Source organism: Scyliorhinus canicula, chromosome 2 (assembly GCF_902713615.1).
Source record: "Scyliorhinus canicula chromosome 2, sScyCan1.1, whole genome shotgun sequence".
Classification (NCBI taxonomy): domain Eukaryota; kingdom Metazoa; phylum Chordata; class Chondrichthyes; order Carcharhiniformes; family Scyliorhinidae; genus Scyliorhinus; species Scyliorhinus canicula.
In genome coordinates this window covers 54,157,494-54,179,815 of record NC_052147.1, presented here as the reverse complement: position 1 = coordinate 54,179,815, position 22,322 = coordinate 54,157,494, and the positions used below count along the sequence as shown (strand labels likewise).

The window sequence follows — 22,322 nt, the reverse complement described above, 5'->3', positions numbered from 1 at the left end:
ATATATTACACGCTTTGATCAGTTTTTAAAAAAAACTTGGATAGAGAGTAAAATACAGGGAAAATAGTCAGGTTGCAAGTGGAAGGCACGTAACAAGCAGGAATAGATAGTGTGAAGGATGAAACATGTATCTAGAAATTTGATGGAAGTATATCTGTATGAACAGGTTCCTATGCCTCCAATATGGCAGCAGGAAGTGTACACTTACTACAAAATGGAAATGTCCGACCCACCATTTTGGGAGGGATAAAAAATTGGGCATCCAGGACCCACACCCTTCAGTGGCTCCTGGGATCTGGGAGCATTAAAGGTGACTCAGGGCAGGAGGCAGCCCGCCAGCATGATCTAATGACTCTGTCAATGAGATTTCCCAGTGGCAGCACCCCTCCTCACCACAAAACCTGAACGCCGGCGTGGGACCAGAATTCCCGCCGGCTTGAACAGCTGGTAAATCCTGCCCACAGTGTCTAGAGTTTGTATTCATTAATATAAACCAAATACACCACAAATGTACCCCTACCCTTGTGAGAACCGCAAGTGCGGCACACAATTTAATGGAAACATTGCCCCCTGCACATGTATGCAGCCTACAGCCTGCATCGTCACTGCTGCCATCTCTGGCGTCTGCCTCCCTTGACTGCCACCAGGAACGCGAGGGCAGTTTCTGCAATCGACACGAACAAACATTTTTTGATCTGGAAGGAATTGGAGGAGAGAGAGAGACGAACAATCAGTTAAGACTTCCATCCTGGGACCCTCAAATCCCCTCAGCCTCCCCCACCCTTAGGTGTCCTGCCTTCTCTCAGGGTGCCATCCAGCAAGCCGTTGTGCTGGCAAACTTTATTCTGAACACTCATTCCCGGCCACATCAGGAGCCCGTAGACCCCAGATCTCTGCCGGGAACATTAGGGAGGTCGTGCTCAGGTGCCCTCCCTTGATCCACACCCTTACCCTTTGGTTGCGAGAATATCCATAGTGCTGAAGCCCTGCTCTTTAGTGTTTGATTGTTGGCAGCTACCTCTTTGGTGTCGACGCTTTTAGAGTGCAGGCATACTGTTCAGGCATCAAAGTTTGCTTGACGTCCTATGCACTAATCATCCTCTGAGACATGGTACGAGGAGGCACTTGAGAATCAAGAATATTTTGTTTATTAAACGGTCAACAGGAACAAAGATTTTTAAATCATCTACGTAACATTCCGGATATCATATTAACCATTAAACAACAAGGAAACATTGTTCCGTATTGGTTCCAATACAAAACTATATCAATACACTTTCACGAAAAAAAACACACGGTATCACCCCTCACAGGTTCCTCAACAGAAAAGCAGGATAAGCCTGAGAATGTATTATCATGTCCAGAACTTTGATCTGTCCGTCAATATGCTATTTGTTCCATCTATCAGTGCCATTCTTTGTCCAGGAGCCACAACTGTGCAGCCCTCCCAGACGGCCCAGTCTCACCGGAACCAAATCCTGGGGTCCACGTATTCCACTGGTGCTCAAGGTGCAGTTGAATATCCTTAATTTCCAGTTTGTTTAACCTGCGGTGACATGCCAGTTACATGCAGCACTCACCACACCAGCAACAAAAGCATCAACAATCTGTAAAAGCATTCCTTTGACAACTTCATCGTATGGCCCATGTGGATAAATGTCACACACCAGCTCCCGCAGCGTCTTCTTACTTCAACCCGGATTGCCATCTAGATTCATACGTTCCCCATGAGCCTCGTGTTTCAGGATCCAAGTATCATAGTAAAACTTGCCCTTCTTTCCGTCTACAAAAAAGGAACAGCAACAGCAGCCCCCAGCAGGAGCAAGCAGAAAACACAACCTGCGGCTGTGAAGTGCTCTCACAACTAACAAGGCCAATTCCTCATTCGCGATAGCTTTCAGCTGTGAAGCTAGAGGCTGCTCACAGTCAAAGAGAGTTCAAGTGACCTTCAACGTAGAACCAAAAGCAGAGCTCTGTCCTGGAAGTGTTTGGTAGGATAGACCGGCTGCAGCTGTGGTTGCCCGTTATGGGTCCCACAATATTTGAAGATGGCTTGAAGGCCTCACAGAAGCAAAGCCCCTCAAACCTCCAGCCCAGAAGCGATTTCTGATCTGGGAAGCTTCTGCCCCCTGACCAAACCCCTGAGCACTCGCCTCCCCCCAAGCACTGGGGCAGCAGCATGCCAGTATATGGAATTTCTACTCACCTCCTCACTTCCCCTCAAAAGCCATCGTGCAGGCTTCACGATTTTAGAAAGAGTACGAAACGACGCTTGCGTGATTTATCACTGGGGAGTCAGGTAATTATCGGTAGACCGCAGCATTCGCCTTCAATCTCGCTAATGAGATTGAAATGAATGCAAATGAGGGTTAATTATATTCTTGACATTTTTGGGCAAGATCTGGAACTTGCCATTAAGAGCGGGCCAGGTGAATTGCAAAATGGTTCGTGCCTGGCAGGAATGTCAATTTTGGCCTTTCGGGCCCGCTATTCACCTGGCATGCGCTGATCCATGCCGGATGTAATCCGATGGTTAAATTGTGCCCGTAATCTTGAATGCCAGCTTCAGGGTTTCGCATTCATAAAGAGTTAGTTGAGGGAAGAATAACAAGTACTTTCCTGTTGCTCTGTCCTCTTTGGATTTCTTCCAGCGCATCTGTCTCCCTGTCTCCAAGACTCACCTGTCTGAGGTGGGTTCGGCGCGGCACGTTTGCACAATGGTTAGCACTGCTGCCTCACAGCGCCGGTGATCCGGGTTCAATTCCGACTTCAGGTGACTGCCTCTGTGGAGTTTACACTTTCTCCCCATGTCAGCCTGGGTTTCCTCTGAGTGCTCCGGTTTCCTCCCACAGTCCAAAGGTGGATTAACCATGCTAATTTGCCCCTTAGGGTGGGATGCTGGAATAGGGTGGGGGATTGGGCCTAGGTCGGGTGGTCTTTCGAAGGATTGGTGTAGACTCGATGGGCTGAATGGTCTCCTGCACTGTCGAGATTCTATGTAATCCCTATTGTCCATGTGTTTGAACAGCACATAGGAACACAGGAGAAAGTTGAGATGAAAAGGCCAGGACACACTCTTTCTTTTCTCAATCCCCTTGCAATACGGGGCCTGTACATATGACAGGTAGATCCAATATGGGCAGGACAGCTTAATGAAGGTATAAAAATCATCTGTCCTCTTTCCTGTCAGCAGGACTTGAGAAGTGAGCTGTATTAAATTATCTGAAGGACTGATGTTTTCATGCATCAGTTTGCTCTATGTTCAGGTGTATGAATGGTGAAACTTTGTAAACAATTGGATAATACATCAGATGGGAAAAAAACATGACTTTTATGTTTTGTCTACCTGTACATTTTTACAGAACCCAAGAGAATGGACCAAAGTAGTAATTAAAAATATTGCCTCTTCTGGAAAGTTCTCCAGTGATCGAGCTATTACTGAGTATGCCCGTGATATCTGGGGTGTTGAACCCAAAGTCTACAAGATTCCGGCTCCTGATTCAAAGGAATCCTAGAACTCCACCGTGAAATCTTGAATACATTACTTTATACAATTATAGGCATAGAGATAAAATATGCAGCATTTTGGCTGGCCTTTTGCAACTTCAACCAAATAAAGCATCTGAAGTTTAGAGTTTAACGTTTTACAATGCCTTATATTGTTTGTAATTTACAGTTAAGAAATATTTGATAATTACAGGGCTTAATTTCTACAAAAATACTGTAGAGCAGATTTTTTGCCCATGCTTCTCATAAAAGAATGTTCTATATTTATACTAAATGCAATTTAATTTTCAAAAGTGGAAAAGAGTTGACTGATGTCCAACCACATCTTTACCTATATGAACTTTTTTTTTTACTTGCCACGGTAATGCCATATTTTCATCACAAATAGATGGTTAACTATTAGCACAATTATTACCAGTTTCAGGTGATTTTTCCAAGCTTAGATTCAAGGACACCTAAAATATGTATTTATTTATTTGTTCAATCACCACATATAAATGGAATCTGGGAGCTAAACAGTTGAGGTTATCATCCTTGTCTTGATAAGACAATTTTCAATACTGATGTATTGAATGTCCATTCTGTCCTTGGATTTTGAATCTCCTGTCATGAACAACAGATTTCTATGCTGTCTTCTGTTCCAAAAGTGTTTGCAAACTTTTATATTGCTTACACTCTTAAGTCTATACTCAGTAGTCTACTTGTTGAATCATTGTCCATGCTTCTGTTGAGAAGCACTCAGCCTCACAACATGCCCATTCAGGTGTAACAAATAAGTTGGCAAAGCCAGGTTTACTATATTATCTGACTGTCTGTCCAGCATCATCATGAATGAGTCAGAATTTAAGAATAGTAATCCTGCTCATTCTCATCAGAAGACTCCTAACCAAGTTCCTAAAGCCAGCTGCATGCTTTTTTCTGTCCGTTGTGGCTCAGGTTGTCGCAGTCTCATCTCTGAGTCATAAGGTTCAAGTCCCATTCCCAGGACTTGAGCAGACAAATCAAGGCTGTTTACTCCATCCTGACCCACAAATGGTACTCACCTTGGCACCTCCCGTCTACCTAAATCTCAGCTTTTGCATCTTATGCTCTTTTGAGTCTGGGCTACAATGTTAGTTAATTTTTTCCCACACAAAAGTGTATTAGCATCAGCAGTAACCAGTCAATCTTCAGCATCCAGAGTTGAAAGTAGAGTCAGATGGCAATCACAGGTTTACATAGGAATACATATAGCTCTAATAGAGGAACAGCTAACTTCTGAGTGAGTTTGGCTTATAATAATGAAAGAGTTGTACATTTTGTTATTTTATGATCCACAAAGTGGCAGTGCATTGATTGAATCTCACTGAAAACTGTATTCTATTTATTCAAGTATTTCATGTAAAATAAATCTACATAAGTCCTCAGTTGGTCTCATCTCACTGGAGTTATTTTCAGTACACTATCCAAAAAGACAGAGCACACATGTGGCAATTCGTGTGAAATAGTCAGGAGAGATTTTCAGTTTGCACCCAAAACAAACAGATAAAATGGACAGTATCTTGGAGCTGAATTAGGACTCCAATAATCTCAACCATTTTTCTTTATGCGAGGTGTGTCTCCAACCGGTGGAAAACACCCCTCAATTTCCATTTCCCTTAATTCTAGTAAGGTTCTTTGGTGCCACACTCAATCAAGGGCAATCACTTTCACCTTACCCCTGGAAGTCAGCTCTTCTGTTCACATTTGTTCGCTTTGGTGAGATCTGAAGTTGAGAGATTGGTGGAAACCAACTGAACATTGTTGAGCAGCTTATTGGTGAGTAAGAGCAGCTTGTTAACTCTGTCATTGACATCATCACTTGGATCATGATTGAGAATAAATTGAAGGGATCGGAATTGGTTGGATTGCATTTGTCCTTTATGTTGACAGGACATATTGGGATAATTGTTCACATTTTCTTTTTTTTCATATTTTATTTTTATTTTATGAAGGTATTTGAAAATTTTTATAGCAGTTAAAAAAATAATGACAGCAACATGGTAAAATAAACATTTCCCACCCCAGCCCAATTTTCACACACCTCAACCATACAACAACAACCCCCCCCCCCCCCCCCAACCCCCCACAGAATACAGCATCTGCTGACATTTTTAATTTTCCCTGAGAAAGTTGACGAACGGCTGCCACCTGCGGGAGAACCCTAACATTGACCCTCTTAAGGCAAACTTTGTTTTCTGAGGACTGAGAAACCCAGCCATGTCACTAACCCAGGTCTCTACCCAGGAGGGGGCTTTGAGTCCCTCCACATTAATAAGATCCGTCTCCAGGTTACCAGGGAGGCAATGGCCAGAACGTCAGCATATTTCATCCCCTGAACTCCCAGATCTTCCGACACTCCAAAGATCGCTACCTCCGGACTCGGCACCGTGTTTTTAGCATCGTGGACATGGCCTCAGCAAAACCCTCTAAGTTTCGGGCATGCCCAAAACATGTGAACATGATTTACTGGGCTTCCCTCACACCTCGCACACCTATCTGCCCCGAAAAACTTGCTCATCCTAGCAACTGTCATGTGTGCCCGGTGGACTACCATAAATTGTATCAGGCTAAGCCTGGCACACGATGTGGAGGTATTAACCCTGCTTAGGGCATCTGCCTATAGACCCGCCTCTATCTCCACCTAGCTCGTCCTCCCACTTGCCCTGAAGCTCCTCCACCGGAGTTTCCTCCTCCTCCAAAAACGCCTGGTAAATATCCGATACCGTCCCCTCTCCCACCCAGGTACTGGAAACTACTCTATCCTGTATCCCCCGTGGCGGCAGCAGCGGAAAGGCCGGCACCCATTTTCTCAGGAAGTCGCGCACCTGCAAATACCTAAAACCATTCCCTGCTGGCAATTTAAATTTATCCTCCAAGGCTTTCAAGCTGACAAAGCTCCCATCTATAATTAGATCCCCCATCCCTCTAATTCCTGCCCTCTGCCAACTCCAGAACCTGCCATCTAGCCTACCCGGTACAAACCTGTGTTTATAAATCAGGGTCCAAATTGATGCTCCCTCCACTCTCTTATATCTCCTGCACTGGCCCCAGATCCTCAGAGCTGCCACTACCACCGGAGTATCGGGCCGGCGAGAACGGCAGAGGAGCCGTTACCAATGCTCCCAGACTGGTGTCTTTACATGACACCGCCTCCATCTGCTCCAACGCCGACCCCTCCCCCACTACCCACTTCCTGATCATGGCTATATTAGCCGCCCAGTAGTAATTGCAGAAGTTCGGAAGCGCCAACCCACCCTCCTCCCAACTGCGCTCCAGCAACACTTTCTTCATTCGCGGGGTTTTATTCGCCCACACAAAGCCCAAAATAATCTTATTCGCCCTCTTGAAAAAGGCCTTAGGGATGAAGATGGGGAGGCACTGAAAGACAAACAGAAATCTGGGGAGGACCGTCATTTTCATGGTCTGAACCCTCCCCGCCAGTGATAGCGGGAGCATGTCCCATCTCTTAAAAGTCCCCTTCCATTTGTTCTACCAACCAGGATAGGTTTAACTTGTAGTACCTCCCAGATTCCCAGATATCGAAAGCTGTTCCCTACCATTCTAAGCGCAGCTCTCCCCGTCTCTTCTCTTGCATGGATCGCAAACATCTCGCTTTTCCCCATGTTCAATTTATACCCCGAAAAATTGCCAATATCCCCCAAGATTCGCATTACTTCCCCCATCCCCTCCAACGGGTCCGAAATGTACAAGAACAGGTCATCTGCGTAGAGCGAGACCCCGAACCACAACCCCGAACAAGCCCTTTCCAGTTCCTAGAGGCTCTTAACGCCATGGCCAATCTCCACAAATCGTCATCTTCAGACGAGAGGAAATAATTAGGAGGCAATACAGATAGTGTCTTCCTAAAGCTAATTTTATATAATAATATAGACTGAAAAACTGGAGATACAAAATTAATTTAATCTTCACTGCAACTCTTTTGATACAGACTTGTTTTACATAAACAGTTAAAATAAATTTTCATACCTCCTGAACTCTACATCTTGAAATTTTCAAAAGATTTGTCTTGTGTAATCCTTTGGTCCCACTCCTGTTTTGTTGTTTTTGTATTGTTTGAAAATAAAGAATAGAACACATTTTCACATAAGGGACTCAAATGTGATCAGCTTCTGCCACATGTGGTATAGCATACCCAAATGTAGATCTTCTGCCCAAAAATGTGCCTGTATCCAATCTCAGAAGAGGAGTTTCTCTACTGCTTTTGTGAATTTACCACCTTTGACAACAGATTCTTTATGTTTTCTCTAAATTGGTACTTCCAAATGAATGGCAAAAAATGGCAAACTGTAATCTACCGTTACCGACGATCCATGCCTATTACTGTAGCAACAATGCTGCAACAGGAAATCCTTGATAGAGAATCTTTGATAAAAAAGACTTTTCATTCTCGGAGTCTGGTCAGCTTTTAACCCAGTGCCCAAAAGTGACAAACAATTACTGTCTTGGACTTCACAGCTTCACGATTTAAATTTCATACCAATAATCATTGTAAACTATCACATTAGAGAGAAATTCTGCTGTAGATCTCTGGAAGCAAAATGAATCCTGTTGATTGAAGTTAAACATTGCCCATGCAGTTGCACTCACCAAATTATAACTTGACCAAGGTGAATATAGTGACTCAAGATGAATTGTTTTAGAACTGGAAGATAACCTATTGTTATCCATATAAAACACTTCCAAGAGCTGTTTTATTTAGGCTTTAATGCAAACAAATGACAGTACACAATTATTTACAGCTAGTGAAATGAGCAGTCTCAATATGTGCAAAATAAATCTGTAAATGCATACAACAGAACAGTACTCATTGTCAGTGCTCATAATTACGTTCAATATCTGTGCATGGCCTTGACAAAGTCTCTGGAAAGGAGAAAAACAAAATCTGGTCACTCAACTACAATCTTTGTAACATAGAGTTAATGATCTGCACCACATTTCAGAACACCAGACTTTATACTGAATCTTATTCATTTAACTTTCTGGTATTACAGCCTCATCACACAGGAAGCGCATCTCTTAAATATATTGTCTTATTTTCTATTTTGTGAGCTGCATTTCAGGAAGCATTTTATTGTTCGGAGCTGCATTTTATGTTTTAAGGACTAATCGATAACTATAGCCGTCTAATCAATGTCTATATTGCTCGAAGATGTCTGATAAGTACAGAATTGGTTACCAATGATATTGGCAGCAATAGCAAATTCATTTTTTATCCAATACTATATTTGGATGGATATTCAACCTGTAGACCCTTTTGGTAACAGCAGGCACCCAGCTGCTAAGGCATGCACTGAAGACAGCATACAGAAATCACCTGAAATCCTGCCAGCAGCAAATCCATGGCTTTGCTGAACTTGAAACATACTCCCATGATCAACTTTTCTGAATCTTATACACATCAGTTGCTTGAAGAATCGGAATCACCTGCTAAGCTATTCTACTATTGGACAGATTAGTTTAAGATGATGGCTGGCCCCAATTATTACAGAGGAAACTCCATGAAGGCAAGTACTAAGACAACGTGAGCCTGTCTTCTATAGTAGTGAAAACAATATCTACATAGGGAAGGAAGAATACAATATTCAAAAATATTAATTACTGGAAGTTTAAACAATGTAATCTTTTAAGTTTAGGAGGGACTTAAGAAGAAATCAACAAGTCAACATCTAAGGAGTAAATTAGAAATATGAGGAATAAGCATTGTGCTCGATTCTACTAAATGGGAACAAAGTCCCATAACGAGCGTGCTTCGCTGTGTGTTTCCTGGCGCTCACAGGACCGAGGCCGCACATAGCCCCGTTTTGTTTCCACAAGCATTGCCTGTGCCAGGGCACCACCCTGCCCAAAGGACATGCAGCTGGGGGCCTCTGATCCCGTTTGTGGGGACCAGTGCTGAACAGTGCTCACTTGAGGTCTCCAAGGCAAAGGGGATTAATCACAATGCTTCAGATACCCCAGGAATCTGCACATTAGAGCGAGTCCAGCTGTCTCGCTCTAATATGCAGATTTGACAAAGTGTGATTGCAATGTCTCGCAAGATCGCGTTGGATCTTGTGAGGTGTTGCAAGCCAGGTAGATCCCGGGAACGAGGTCTCCCAGCTTTTATCGGCCAAGCTGCACCACAGCGAGCTGCTTTTTGGGAGGTAGCGTGGTCATTGGATCATGCCCATTGTAAATACATATGCGCATACTTCCTAATAGTTAGAACATTTTATTATTCTGACTAAAAGGTCTGTTTCTCACTCCTTAGATGATGCCTGATCTGACTATCTTCGATATTTTCTGTTTTAATTTCAGATTTCTGTCATCTGTGGTATTTTGTTTTTACATTGTTCTACTTCAGATGTTTGCCAGAAAGCAATCCTCGCCATCACAGATAAATAAGGCACCTCTTCTTTAGTTCCTACGTTTGGAGATTAAGGATAGCCAGGATGGATTTCTAATGGTATCATGCTTGACTAACCTAAGTGAGTTTTTTGATGATTTTTTAAAAAATTAATTTACAGGATGTGGGCATCGCTGGTTAGGCCAGCATTTATTGCCATTGCCTTGTTGCCCTTTAGAAGGTGAGCTGCCTTCTTGAACCGCTGCAGTCCTTGAGGTGTAGTACGCCCACTGTGCTGTTGGGAGGGGGGGGGGGGGGGGGGGGGGGACTTCTAGGATGTTTCCCAGTGACAGTGAAGGAACAGTGATATATTTACAAGTCGGGTTAGTGAGTGACTTGGAGGGGAACCTCTAGGTGGTGGGGTTCCCAGGTATCTGCTACTCTTGTCCTTCTAGATGGTATTGGTCATGGGTTTAGATGGTGCTGCCCAAGGAACCTTGGCGGATTGCTGCAGTGCATCTTGTAGATGGTACACAAGGCTGCCACTGTTTGTTGGTGGTGGTGGGATTCAATGTTTATGGACGGGGTAGCAATCAAGAAGGGCTGCTTTGTCCTGGATGGTGTCCAGTTTCTTGCATGTTGTTGGAGCTGCACTCTACCAGACAACAGGAGAGTATTCCAATACACTCCTGACTTGTGCCTTATAGATGATGGACATGCTTTTGGTAGTCACAGTATTAATATGGCTAGTCCATTTCAGTTTCTGATCAATGGTAACCTCCAGGGTGTTGATTGTGGGGGATTCAGAAGTGGCAATGCCAGTGAATGTCAAGGGTGCGATGGTTAGATCCTTTCTTATAGGAAATGGTCATTGCCTGGCACCTATGTGGCGCAAATGTAACTTGCCAGTTGCCAGCCCAAGCATGGATATTGCTGCATTTGGACACGGTCTTTCATTATCTGAGGATTTGTGAACGGTGCTGAACATCTGTGAACGTCCCCACATCTGACCTGATGATGGAAAGGATGTCATTGATGAAGCTGCTGAAGATGTTTGGGCCTAGGAAATGAAATGAAATGAAAATTGCATATTGTCACAAGTAGGCGTCAATGAAGTTACTGTGAAAAGCCCCTAGTCGCCACATTCCGGCGCCTGTTCGGGGAGGCTGGAACGGGAATTGAACCGTGCTGCTGGCCTGCCTTGGTCTGCTTTAAAAGTCAGCTATTTAACCCAGTGTGCTTAACCAGCCCCTACCCTACCAGACACTACCCGCAGGAACTCCTGCAATGATGTCCTGGAGCAGACATGATTGACCTCCAACCACCAATCATCTTCCTTGTATCAGGTATGACTCCAACAGGATAGCACGGTGGCGCAGTGGGTTAGCCCTGCTGCCTCACAGCGCCAAAGTCCAAGGTTCGATCCTGGCTCTGGGTCACTGTCCGTGTGGAGTTTGCACATTCTCCCCGTGTTTGCTTGTGTTTCGCCCCCACAACCCAAAGATGTGCAGGCTAGGTGGATTGGCCACACTAAATTGCCCCTTAATTGGAAAAAATTAATTGGGTACTCTAAATTATTTATTTATTTTTTAAAAAAGGTATGACTCCAACAAGCGGAAAGTTTACTTCCAATTTTCATTGACCAGTTTTGCTAGGGCTCCTCGATGCCATGCTCGGCCAAATGCTGCCTTGATGTCAACGGCAGTCACTCTCACCTCTAGCCTATGTTTGAACCAATGCTGTAATTAGATCAGGAGCTGAGCGACCCTGGCGGAAACCAAACAGAGGCATCTGTGAGCAGCTTATTTTTGAGCAAGTGCTGCTTGATAGCACTGTTAATGACTCCTTCCATCACTTTGCTGATGATGGAGAGTAGACTGATATGGCAGTACTTGGCTGGGTTGGATTTGTCCTGTTTCTTGTATACAGGTCACACCTGGGCAATTTTCCACATTGTCGGGTAGATGCCAGTGTTGTAGCTGTACTGGAACAGCTTGGCTAGGGGTGCAGCAACTTCTGGAGCACAAGTCTTCAGTACTATTGTCAGGACCTATTGCCTTTGCAGCATCCAGTGCCTTCAGCTATTTCTTGATGTCACTTGGAGTGAATCGTATTGGCTGAAGACTGACACATGAGATGCTGGAGACCTCCGGAGGAGACCGAGATTGATCATCCACTTGGCACTTCTGGTCGAAGATTGTTGCAGTCGAGTACAATTCTGCTGCTGCTGATGGCCCACAGCGCCTCACTGATGCCCAGTTGCTTGATCTGTTCGAAGTCTATGGTAAAGGGTATCCTCAATGTGAAGATGGGATTTTATCTTCACAAGGACTGTACGATCTATCACTTCCACTGATACTGTTATGGACAGATGCATCTGCAGCAGGCAGGTTGGTGAGGATGAGGTCAAGTATGTTTTTCCCGATACTTCCAGCTGCACAGGGACACCAGCAAGGATGCCCACTGTCCCCGTTGCTGTTCGTCCTGGCGATCGAGCCACTAGCAATTGCGGTCAGAGCGTCAAAAAGCTGGAGGGGGATCCGAAGGGGCGGCAGAGAGGACAGAGTCTCACACTATGCAGATGACCTGCTCCTCTACATCTCGGACCCACAAAGCAGCATGGATGGAATCATTGCGCTCCTGAAAGTGTTTGGCACCTTCTCGGGCTACAAACTCAACATGAGATCTTCCCGGTATACCCACAAGTAGGTGGGGCAGCACTAACGGGACTGCCGTTTAAACAAGCCCGACTCAAATTCCGCTACTTGGGGATCCAAATAGCCCACGACTGGAAAGGGATCCACAAATGGAACCTCACCAGTCTGACGGAGGAAGTAAAAAAGGACCTGCAAAGATGGAGCACACTCCCACTCTCCCTCGTGGGGAAAGTCCAGACAATCAAAATGAACATACTGCCCAGGTACCTCTTCCTATTCAGATCTATCCCAATCTACATCTCCAAGGCCTTTTTCAAAGCATCAGACAAACCAATCATGGTATTCGTATGGGATGGGGGATTGGGGGGGGGGGAAAGAGAGAATGCTAGGATCCCAAAGAAGGCTTACAAAAAACAAAATCAAGGGGAGGGCTAGCCCTCCCAAACCTACAATTCTACCACTAGGCGGCGATGGCCGAGCAAATAAGGGGATGAATCAAGGAGCCAGAAGCCGAGTGGGTCCGCACGGAGGAGGCCTCCTGTAAGGGGACCTCCCTCCGGGCCCTCGCCACGGCGGCATTCCCATCCACACCCAAAAAACACTCCAGCAGCCCGGTGGTGATAGCCACCCTCCAATCCTGGAACCAACTACGGCAGCAATTTGGCCTGACCAAAATGTCGGATGAAGCTCCCATCCGTAACAACCATAGGTTCACACCAGCACTGACTGACGTCACCTTCAAAAAGTGGAGACAGGACGAGGGGATATTGACAGTCAGGGACCTATACACCGACGGCAGGGTCGTGATACTGGATGAACTGACGGAGAAATTCCAGCTAGCCAGGGGGAACAAGCTAAGGTACCTGCAACTCAGAAACTTCCTACGAAAGGAGACAATAACTTACCCACAACCGCCATTACAGACATTACTGGAAAAGTTACTGGACGCAAGCATATTAGAGAGAGGAAACTGTAGCAACATGTACGACCGACTGGTAGAAGGAGCGAATGAAATGGGAGGAGGACCTGGGGATTGAGATAGGGTGGGAACTCTGGAGCAAAGCACTGCATAGGGTCAACTTCACCTCCACCTACGCAAGACTCAGCTAAAAGTGGTATAGAGTCCACTTAACAAGAACCTGGGGGTGGGGGGGGGGGGGGGGAGAGGCAGGGAACAATAGAGGAGAGCCGGGGGGGGGGGGGGGGGGGGCGTTACAGGGAAACGTTAACCAACTTGACATCCACAGGAACAGAGAAAAAGGAGAGTTACAGGTGGAGGACGGGAGGGCCGGCTGAAGCGGCAGCGTGCACGAGAAGACAACGGCGGCGAAATCCGGCTGGGAGAAGCGAGGGGCAACACCAGCATCAGACCCATTCAAGGATTGCCCTCCGGAAGTGCCTCGCCGGCACAAACGGATGCTGGCAAAATATACTGTTCAAAAATCCAATAAAAAAACATTTATAAATCTGAAGTACATTTTTCCCTCTTGCTGGTTTCCTTACCACCTGCTGCAGTCCCAGTCTAACAACTATGTCCTTTAGGACCTGACCAGCTTGGTCTGTGGTGGTAATGCTGAGCCATTCTTGGTAATGGACATTGAAGTCCTCCACTGACGGCATATTCTGTGCCCGTGCCACCCTCAGTGTGTCCTCCAAGTGGTGTTTAACATGGAGGAGTACTGACGCAGCTGAGACAGGACATACCCAGGAAAGGTGATGGTCGTATCTGGGACATTATCTGTAAGGTATGATTCTGTGAGTATGACTATGTCAGGCTGTTGCTTGACTAGTTTGTGAGACAGCTCCTGGCACAAGCCCCCAGATGTTAGTAAAGAGAACTTTTCAGGATCGACAGGGCTGGGTTTGCCATTGTCGTTTCCGGTGCCTGGGTCAATGCCGGGTGGTTCGTCCCGTTTCATTACTTTTTGGGGCGTTTAAGAGTCAGCCACATTGCTGTGGAACTGGAGTCATACGTAGGCCAGACCAGGTAAGGATAGCAGATTTTGTTCTCTAAAGGGCATGAGTGAACTAGATGGGCTTTTACAACAATTGACAATGATTTCATAGTGTCATCATTAGACTTTTGTATCCAGATATTTTTACTGAGTTTAAATTTCACCATCTGCCGAGGTAGGATCCGAACCCGGGCCCCCAGATCATTTGCCGTGGGCGGCGCCTGGGCACTGCCCAAACATGTCACTCCCCCCCCCCCACCCCCACTCCTCCTTAATATAAATGAATATTTAGTGAGGGAGATCATGCGGTGGAAAGCACATTAATAACATTGAAATTGATGGAAATATATCCAAATGAGGTACATGCCATTTGTGTGTGTGAACTTGTGGCATCACCGACAAGGGGTGGGGGAAATCAGGAAATATTATTCTCGCTGAAGGTATCATGTTTCCTGATCCTGATCCAACTTTGATGTGTTTGAATTAATTTAATTAGCACCAAGAACAATATTCCTTCAACCGGAGTGATTTGAAAAACAAAAATGAGTCCTGTTCCTTGCAGACTAAAAGGTTGCGGTTGCACCTGGTCAGGTTCCATTTTAACTCTAGCTTTAACACACTGCAGAAAATAAATAATTGATTTCTCTATTTTTACAGGCTAAAAACTTGATTTTCTCTCTCATACAACTGACAAAGTGTGACCAGATTATTACTGGATCCCTATCTATTAAGACAATTTTGCCTCAATTGTTTTTCCAGTACCATACAGGGTTAATCTCGTCCAGAGCCATTTTATTACATTAGAGCAATATTCCTCTATTTTCTTTGGAGTGTGCAGGCAATTTCTTTAAATACATGGTCCCTTTAATTTTTTCTTGCACAGCCAAGCAACGCGGTAACTTAAAGCAGTGTTCTTCAAAGTCGAGGGCGCGACCCACGGGTGGGTTCGGGCAGGTGTCGGGAGGGTTGCAGAGCCGTGTCCGCGGCACTCCCCATCTCGCAAATCCCAGCGCAGCAGCCGGATTTTCATATCGCCGGCTGCAAGCAGCCAGGAACATGTTAAAAAGAAAATTTGGCAGCATTGCGCATGCGTGCACGATGATCGGCGCGCATGCGCAGTGCGGCCGCTATTTTATTAAACGGTTGCAGCTTTTTGTTTTATAAGTTCTGTAGTGATTTTTATTCATTTCGTTTTAATTTTTTTCATTTATTTTATTCATTTTATAAGTTTGAGGGGGGTTTTACTCATTTTTTTCATTTATTTTACTCATTTTATTTTATTTTATTTTCTTTACAAGTTCAGCGGGGGGGGGGGGGGGGCGGGTTTATTTGATAAAACTTTACAGGAAAAAAATTCAGAACTTTGGACAGATGGAGACTCCATACTTTCCGGCACCAGAAAGCTTCACCTTCATCCAACAGGTTGCATTGGAGGTGCGTCTACGAGGGCCAAAGGGACCCAAAACATTTCCTCCATTTTTGTCAGCAGCAAACAAGGTTAGAGAAAATGGTGGGTCGCATGGGTCGGCCGGCGCGGGTCGGTCAGCTGGCGGGGGTCGCGCGGGTCGGCCGGCGTGGGTCGCGCAGGTTGGCCGGTTGGTAAAAATGGGTCCCCGGAAAAAAAGTTTGAAGAACACTGCCTTAAAAGACTAACTTGTGTCTAGCCAGCAAAAGCTTATAGGAAACATTCCTTAAACAATCCTTGTTATTTGATTTTCCCAGCAAATCATTCTAATTCAATAAACCTGCAATACAAACAAAGTTATGTTATTTCTAAAGTGCAAAATCATAATCAAAGAAGTGGCATCAAAGATTTGACACATGAATCTGAAAACGATTGTTAAATGTAATATTGCACAGGCTGATTTAAAAGCATTGAAACTATGAAATGTATTATTCATTTGACCTGAGCACATTGGCAGACTGAAGCTTATGTTTATTACAGGAGAACTCAATTCTAAAACAGCTAATCCTGGAGTCCTTGGGTATGGTGCTGAAAGTTAATTTACATTTTTAGGACAAAAAATCTTTTAAAGATACCTGAATCTTAACCACGATCAGAGTAAGTGAATGATCATCTTTAAATAAGAAATAATTCTATATTTGTAAATAGGACTTAAAGGGGAGAAAGGTTTTTTTTGAGATGACGAAGAATACTTTCAATTGAAAGGATTCCTCTCTTCATATAGTCTGAAACTTTAAAAAAAAGATGCAATATTATGGCAGGCTGATAAATGAATATCAGCAATATTGGGCCCCAGCTTATAGAACCTAGAACTGTACAACACAGTACAGGACCTTTGGCCCACGATGCTGTGCCAAACTAGTCTGAAACTAAGATCAAATCAACTTGCTCCCAATCATTCTAGTGCACGCCTTATGCCTATCCAATAACCGCCTGAAAGTACTTAAAGTGTCCAACTCCACCATGAACCTTATAGTTATGCCCCCTTTTAACAGATAATCCACCCAAGGAAAATGTCGCTAACGTCTACTATATCTATCCCTCTCATCACCTTATACGCCTCAATTAAGTCACCTTGCATCCTCCTTCGCTCCAATGAGAAAAGCCCTAGCTCCCTCAACCTTTCCTCATAAGACCTACCCACCAATCCAGGTAGCATCCTGGTAAATCTCCTTTGCACCCTTTCCAAATCCTTCCTATTGTGGAACTGTTGCCTACATTAGGAATTTTTTCTCTGCACAATTCCATGGATAATACAGATTCATTAAATCTTATAGCAAGGATGCCTCCATTTTGTTCAAATGCTATAGTGGCATTTTGAAACAACTATACAAGTTGTCCCATTCTTTCCCCATACGTGTTTTTTTCTTTTCACATCCTTATCCAATTCCCTTTTCAAAGTTATTATTGAATCAGCTTCTAACAGCTCTTCTGGTAACAAATTCCAGCTTGTAACAACTCTGCATCCCAAAAAGGTTCTCACCTTCCTTTGGTTCTTTTACCAGTTATCTTAAATCTGTGTCCTCTGGTTAGCAATTCTTCTGTCAGGAGGAAGTTTCACCCTATCTGCTCTATGAAAAACTTTAATACCTCAGTTAAGGAAGGCAAATAGCATGTTGGCCTTTATTGCAACAGATGTACAAGATTAAAGAAGCTGCTACATTTTGTACAGATTGTGGTGACACTGCAACTTGAGTACTGTTTGCAGTTTTGGGGTCTCCACATTTAGGAAGGTATAGTGAACATTCACTAAATTGATCCCTGGGATGAGGGGATTGCCCAATGATGAGAGACTGAGTAAATTGGGCCTGTCCTGTCTGGAGTTTAGAAGGATGGGACGCAATCTCATTGAGACCTACAAAATTTTGAAGGGACTCGACGGGGCAGATGCTGAGAGATTGTTTCCACTGGTCAGGAATCTAAAACATGGGGGCAACAGTCTCAGGATAAAGGGTCAATCATTTAGGACTGAGATGAGGAGAAATGACTTCATTCAAGGGGTTGTTAATCTTTGGAATTCTCTGCCTCAGAGGGTTATGGATGCTCCATCATTGAATATATTTAAAGCTGGGATATACACATTTTTGGTTTCAAAAGAGAATTAAGGGATATGGAGAGCAGGCAGGAAAATGGAGTTGAAGCCCAGAATAATTTTGAATGGTAGAGTAGGTTCAATGGGTTGTGTGATCTATTCCTGACCTTCATATAAATCTCCCCTTGACAAACTCTGCACCATGGCGAACAATCACAGCGTCTCTAGTCTCTAATTGTTGCATTCCACCATCTTGCCACAAAGATAATTCTTTAGAAATCATATTTCTATATTAAGTTTCACTACTTGAAATACCACATCCTTATTTCCTTAATGACTAACTGAAGTAAAAGCTTACTTTATTATATCTGGCAATTCTGGGTCCTTGTAAATGTTGTTATGCTTGTATCCAAGAAATTCAGGAAATGCAACAAAAATGACTTGTCTTCTCAACATCGGTGAATCTAGCAGACTTTCATAGAGCTGTATAAATTATGGAAAAAAGAACAGAAAAGAATGAGACATTTGTAGACTCCAAATGATTGGAAACTGCTTTTCAGGAAGCATTGCTTCGAAGCCCATCCTTCTCTTTCTATTTCATGTTGTACTGGTAAAATACAGAATTCACAATTTTTATCATTATGGTCCTAATGCATAACAATCATGCTATATTTGGGTTGCAGGTAATGCTGTCAAAGACATATTTATTGCCGATCTCCAGCTGCCCCGAGGCGATGGTGGTAGATTTCCTTTCCTTGAACTACTGCAGTCCTAGCGATGATGACTGTGCATTCACAACGGCACCATGTAGGGAATTAAAATTGCAAATCATTTTGGGATGCCGTGAGGATATGAAATTGCTTAAGAAATACAAGTTTGTCTTTTTTTTTCCAAAGGAAACGGGGAGAGAATCTGAGAGGGTGTACAAGAAGATAGGAAATATTACATAAAAGATAAGTCTGGAATATTACTTCAAATTATACCATGATCAGAGGATTAAAAGGTGTTCAAGTTCAAACTAGCTAAAGTTAAATTAAAAACTATCAAAATGACTGCAAATGGAACAGACTCCTGGACAGGTTGGCTGAAGTGAAAACCTTAATAATTTAGGAATGAAACCTATGATGGGGAAATGCAATTGAATGTCAAAACAAACTGCAGCCTGCATTAGTGGAAGAAGTCATTACATGTACCTTTTTGCCCAACTCAAATGGTACGATGTCATCATCTTCAGCATGCAGAATCAACACAGGAGTAGAAATTGACTGCAGACTTAAGTGAAAAGATAAATTTGACTGATTGGAATAAAGCAAAGAAGCAGAATACATTCATAACAAGTATCACATACACAAATTTACACAAAAACATTTGATGTTGTTTTACGGGCCAGGGTTTAGAGAACCTCAAAGTGTATCATGGCGTTCACCTAACTCATAACTTGGAATAGATTTTGGTTATGGGGAGCCCATGGGCCTACTTTACAAGTGTGGTGCAACAGAGAGCTAAAAGTATTTTGTAAACAAAAAAAATGTTTATTCTATTAATATCATTAACATTTTTAAACACACACAGTAAACATCTTAGCAACCATCAACTAAAACACTCCCCCAAAGAATACAGCACTCTATAAGTAACCCTTAATCTTTCCTTACAACATCCATAAGAAAAATATCCTCTTTAACACAGAGATCAGGTTTAAATTCTCTACTGAGAGAAGTTATCACTTTGAAATCCTCAAATGATCTGGAGACAGTCTTTAGATTGCAGAGAGAGATCCTTATGCAGCTGCTTGTTTTGTCTGCAGCTATTCATCTCTCAAAACTAAACTAAACCCACTGTAGCTGCCAGTCCAAAGCGAAAGACAGACAGTCCAGCTCCACCCACACTCTGACATCACTGCAGCTATTGGATAAACACTAATTTCTTAAAGGTACATCCACTACAGCTAGTTAATAAACACTCAGTTCTTAAAGTTTCTCTCACATGACAATTTTACATAATATGTAGAATTGTACAAGAGGGCTATATACCAAAGATGGGTATTTTTGGGCAGTACAGTGGTGCAGTGCTTAGCACTGTTGCCTCACGGCACCGAGGTCCAAGGTTCGATCCCGGCTCTGGGTCACTGTCCGTGTGAAGTTTGCACATTCTCCCCGTGTTTGCGTGGGTTTCGCCCCCACAACCAAAAGACGTGCAGTGCAGGGTAGATGGATTGGTCAATACACAACAGCACACAAGGTAGAGATTCAACAGTCACTCAAGAGACTACATTAGATGGAGCAGTCCATCCACGAACTGTCTGATGTTGTGGATCCAACATGCAAATGTCTCAAGGCCACCTTGGAAAGGTTGGTGACCACCACGGTGACCTTGGTGATAGATCATAGAATTTACAGTGCAGAAGGAGGCCATTCGGCCAATTGAGTTTGCACTGGCCCTTGGAATGAGCACCCCTCTTATGCCCACGCCTCCACCCTATCCCCGTATCTTAGTAACCCCACCCAACCTTTTTGGACACTAAGGGCAATTTATCATGGCCAATCCACTTAACCTGCAAATCTTGTGTGGGTGGAAACCCACGCAGACATGGGGAGAACGTGCAGACTCTGCACAGATAGTGACCCAAGACGGGAATCGAACCAGGATCTTGCCAAATTTGCGCCTGACTCTGCACTCCATGGCCACACACCCTGGTGGATATTATCACGATGTAGGCGACATGCAGATGAGGCATTTTGACCTCCCTTCAGGTGCCCTATCTCCTGCAGGAGTCAGGCCACGGACCTCTGGCATCTCTAGGAAGGATGAGCGCCAGCCAGACACTCCTAGAGCCTCCTCTCAGAACACATCAAGGGTGTGTAAGAGTCCCCTCTGCCTGTTCCCGTGCCAACTCTAGTAGTGAAAGCAGCTGAGGGGGTTTGTTTCAGCCCCTGTGTAGAAAACCCTCGTGAGACCAGGGCCCTTTAGGGTTTAGGCCACCAGAGGACGTCTGCCAAGGTCATCAATACATCAGGACATAGCAGTCAGCAGGCTGCCTCCATCTCTGCAGCAGGTGTCAGGGCTGCACCAAAGTAGAGTGGCAGGGTTGGGAAAATTAAAAATGGTTCACAGGTGTGCTGTCACTGTAAATACATTGCACTTACTGAAACTCATTGGATGGGTATGTTAATGTTCTGGTCAACTGTTTTGCTCTATGTTATCTTCTTGTCTTGAGATTCAACCATCCTTACACTCAGTCAGTGTCCCATTTTAAGATTAACATTCATGTGATATCAACCTCAGTGTAACTAGTCTCCGGATCCAGGAGATGTGTTTAAATCTTTATTAGGAGTGTATGAGGGTAAGTTTTTAACCTTTATTTCTCAAGGGACAGCAATGGTGGAGGGCATCTGATCAGCAATAATACTCTAACAGCATCTGGGTCTCCTCACTGTTATTATCTGAACCCAAGACATGCACGTTAGCATGAGATCCTGAGGATGGTCTGCATCTCAGTTGCGGCAATGTTTGCATCATTAAATGGCATTAAAAGTGTCAAGCCTGATCTCACATTGCTGTTGTTCCTCAGTGGACTTCCAATTGACAGAGTAGCGCATGAGCAGGTCACCGATGACCACAGTTAAGTTCAAATCCGAGCGAATCATGAGATCCGAATGCAGACTCGTCCTCTCAGTGATGGTTTGGCTATCCTGAGACAACAGAAAATGGCTTGGAGGGCTAGGCGGGATGTTTCCAGATGACCCGACTTAATTTTGCTCCTCCTGGAACCCATCAGCTAATTTAAGTATCACATCTTCCTTCCTCCATGGCTTAACAGGCTTATAATGTCCCTCAGCAGCTTCCAGGACTTCCTGCACCTCCTTTTCTTCATCTTCCAATGAGCTCTTATCCACATCTGGTTCACCCTCGGCAAGGACCTCTCCTTTTTGCAGAGCCAGAACATGAAGGGCACAGCAAACTGCATGCTCTCCAGTGCATATTGCAGAAAGCCACCCGAGTTGTCCAGACATCAAAATCACATCTTCCTACGGTCTGCTCTACGGTGGTTGTGGTGTGGACATCATTATACCGCTCTTCGAGAGCGGCACCCGACGCAGTGGTTAGCACTGGGACTGTGGCACTGAGGACCCAGGTTCGAATCCGTGTGGAGTTTGCTCATTCTCCCCGTGTCTTTGTGGGTTTAACCCCACAACCAAAAGATGTGCAGGGTAGGTGGATTGGCCATGCTAAATTGTCCCTTAATTGGAAAAAAAAATGATTGGGTACTCTAAAAAAAATTTTTTTAATTATACCTCTCTTCGACTCCAGTCTGGAGACTAGGCACCAGGATCATCAGCCA

The 22,322-nt window shown here is 44.2% G+C and overlaps 2 protein-coding genes across 5 annotated transcripts in view; one reads left to right on the top strand and one right to left on the bottom strand.

Annotated features, from left to right (window-relative positions):
• pygl (phosphorylase, glycogen, liver) overlaps positions 1 to 3,850 on the top strand; it is a 219,914-nt gene extending 216,064 nt beyond the window's left edge. For 2 of the 4 annotated variants that reach the window (XM_038778456.1, XM_038778445.1), the window contains one exon: positions 1,409 to 1,816. In XM_038778456.1, the coding sequence (XP_038634384.1) occupies positions 1,409 to 1,529 (121 nt within the window). In that variant the 3' untranslated portion in view covers positions 1,530 to 1,816. Of the gene's footprint in view, positions 1 to 1,408; positions 1,817 to 3,362 lie in introns of those variants that run through there. The other 2 variants (XM_038778436.1, XM_038778465.1) reach the window with 2 other exon arrangements.
• A 4,383-nt stretch (positions 3,851 to 8,233) lies between these two features.
• LOC119953876 (lysophosphatidylserine lipase ABHD12-like) overlaps positions 8,234 to 22,322 on the bottom strand; it is a 53,798-nt gene continuing 39,709 nt past the window's right edge. Inside the window, exons 11-13 of the mRNA XM_038778489.1 lie at positions 19,177 to 19,255; positions 18,342 to 18,466; positions 8,234 to 8,409 (exon numbers count right to left, since the gene is read on the bottom strand). Of these exons, the coding sequence (XP_038634417.1) occupies positions 8,379 to 8,409; positions 18,342 to 18,466; positions 19,177 to 19,255 (235 nt within the window). The 3' untranslated portion in view covers positions 8,234 to 8,378. The remainder of the gene's footprint in view (positions 8,410 to 18,341; positions 18,467 to 19,176; positions 19,256 to 22,322) is intronic.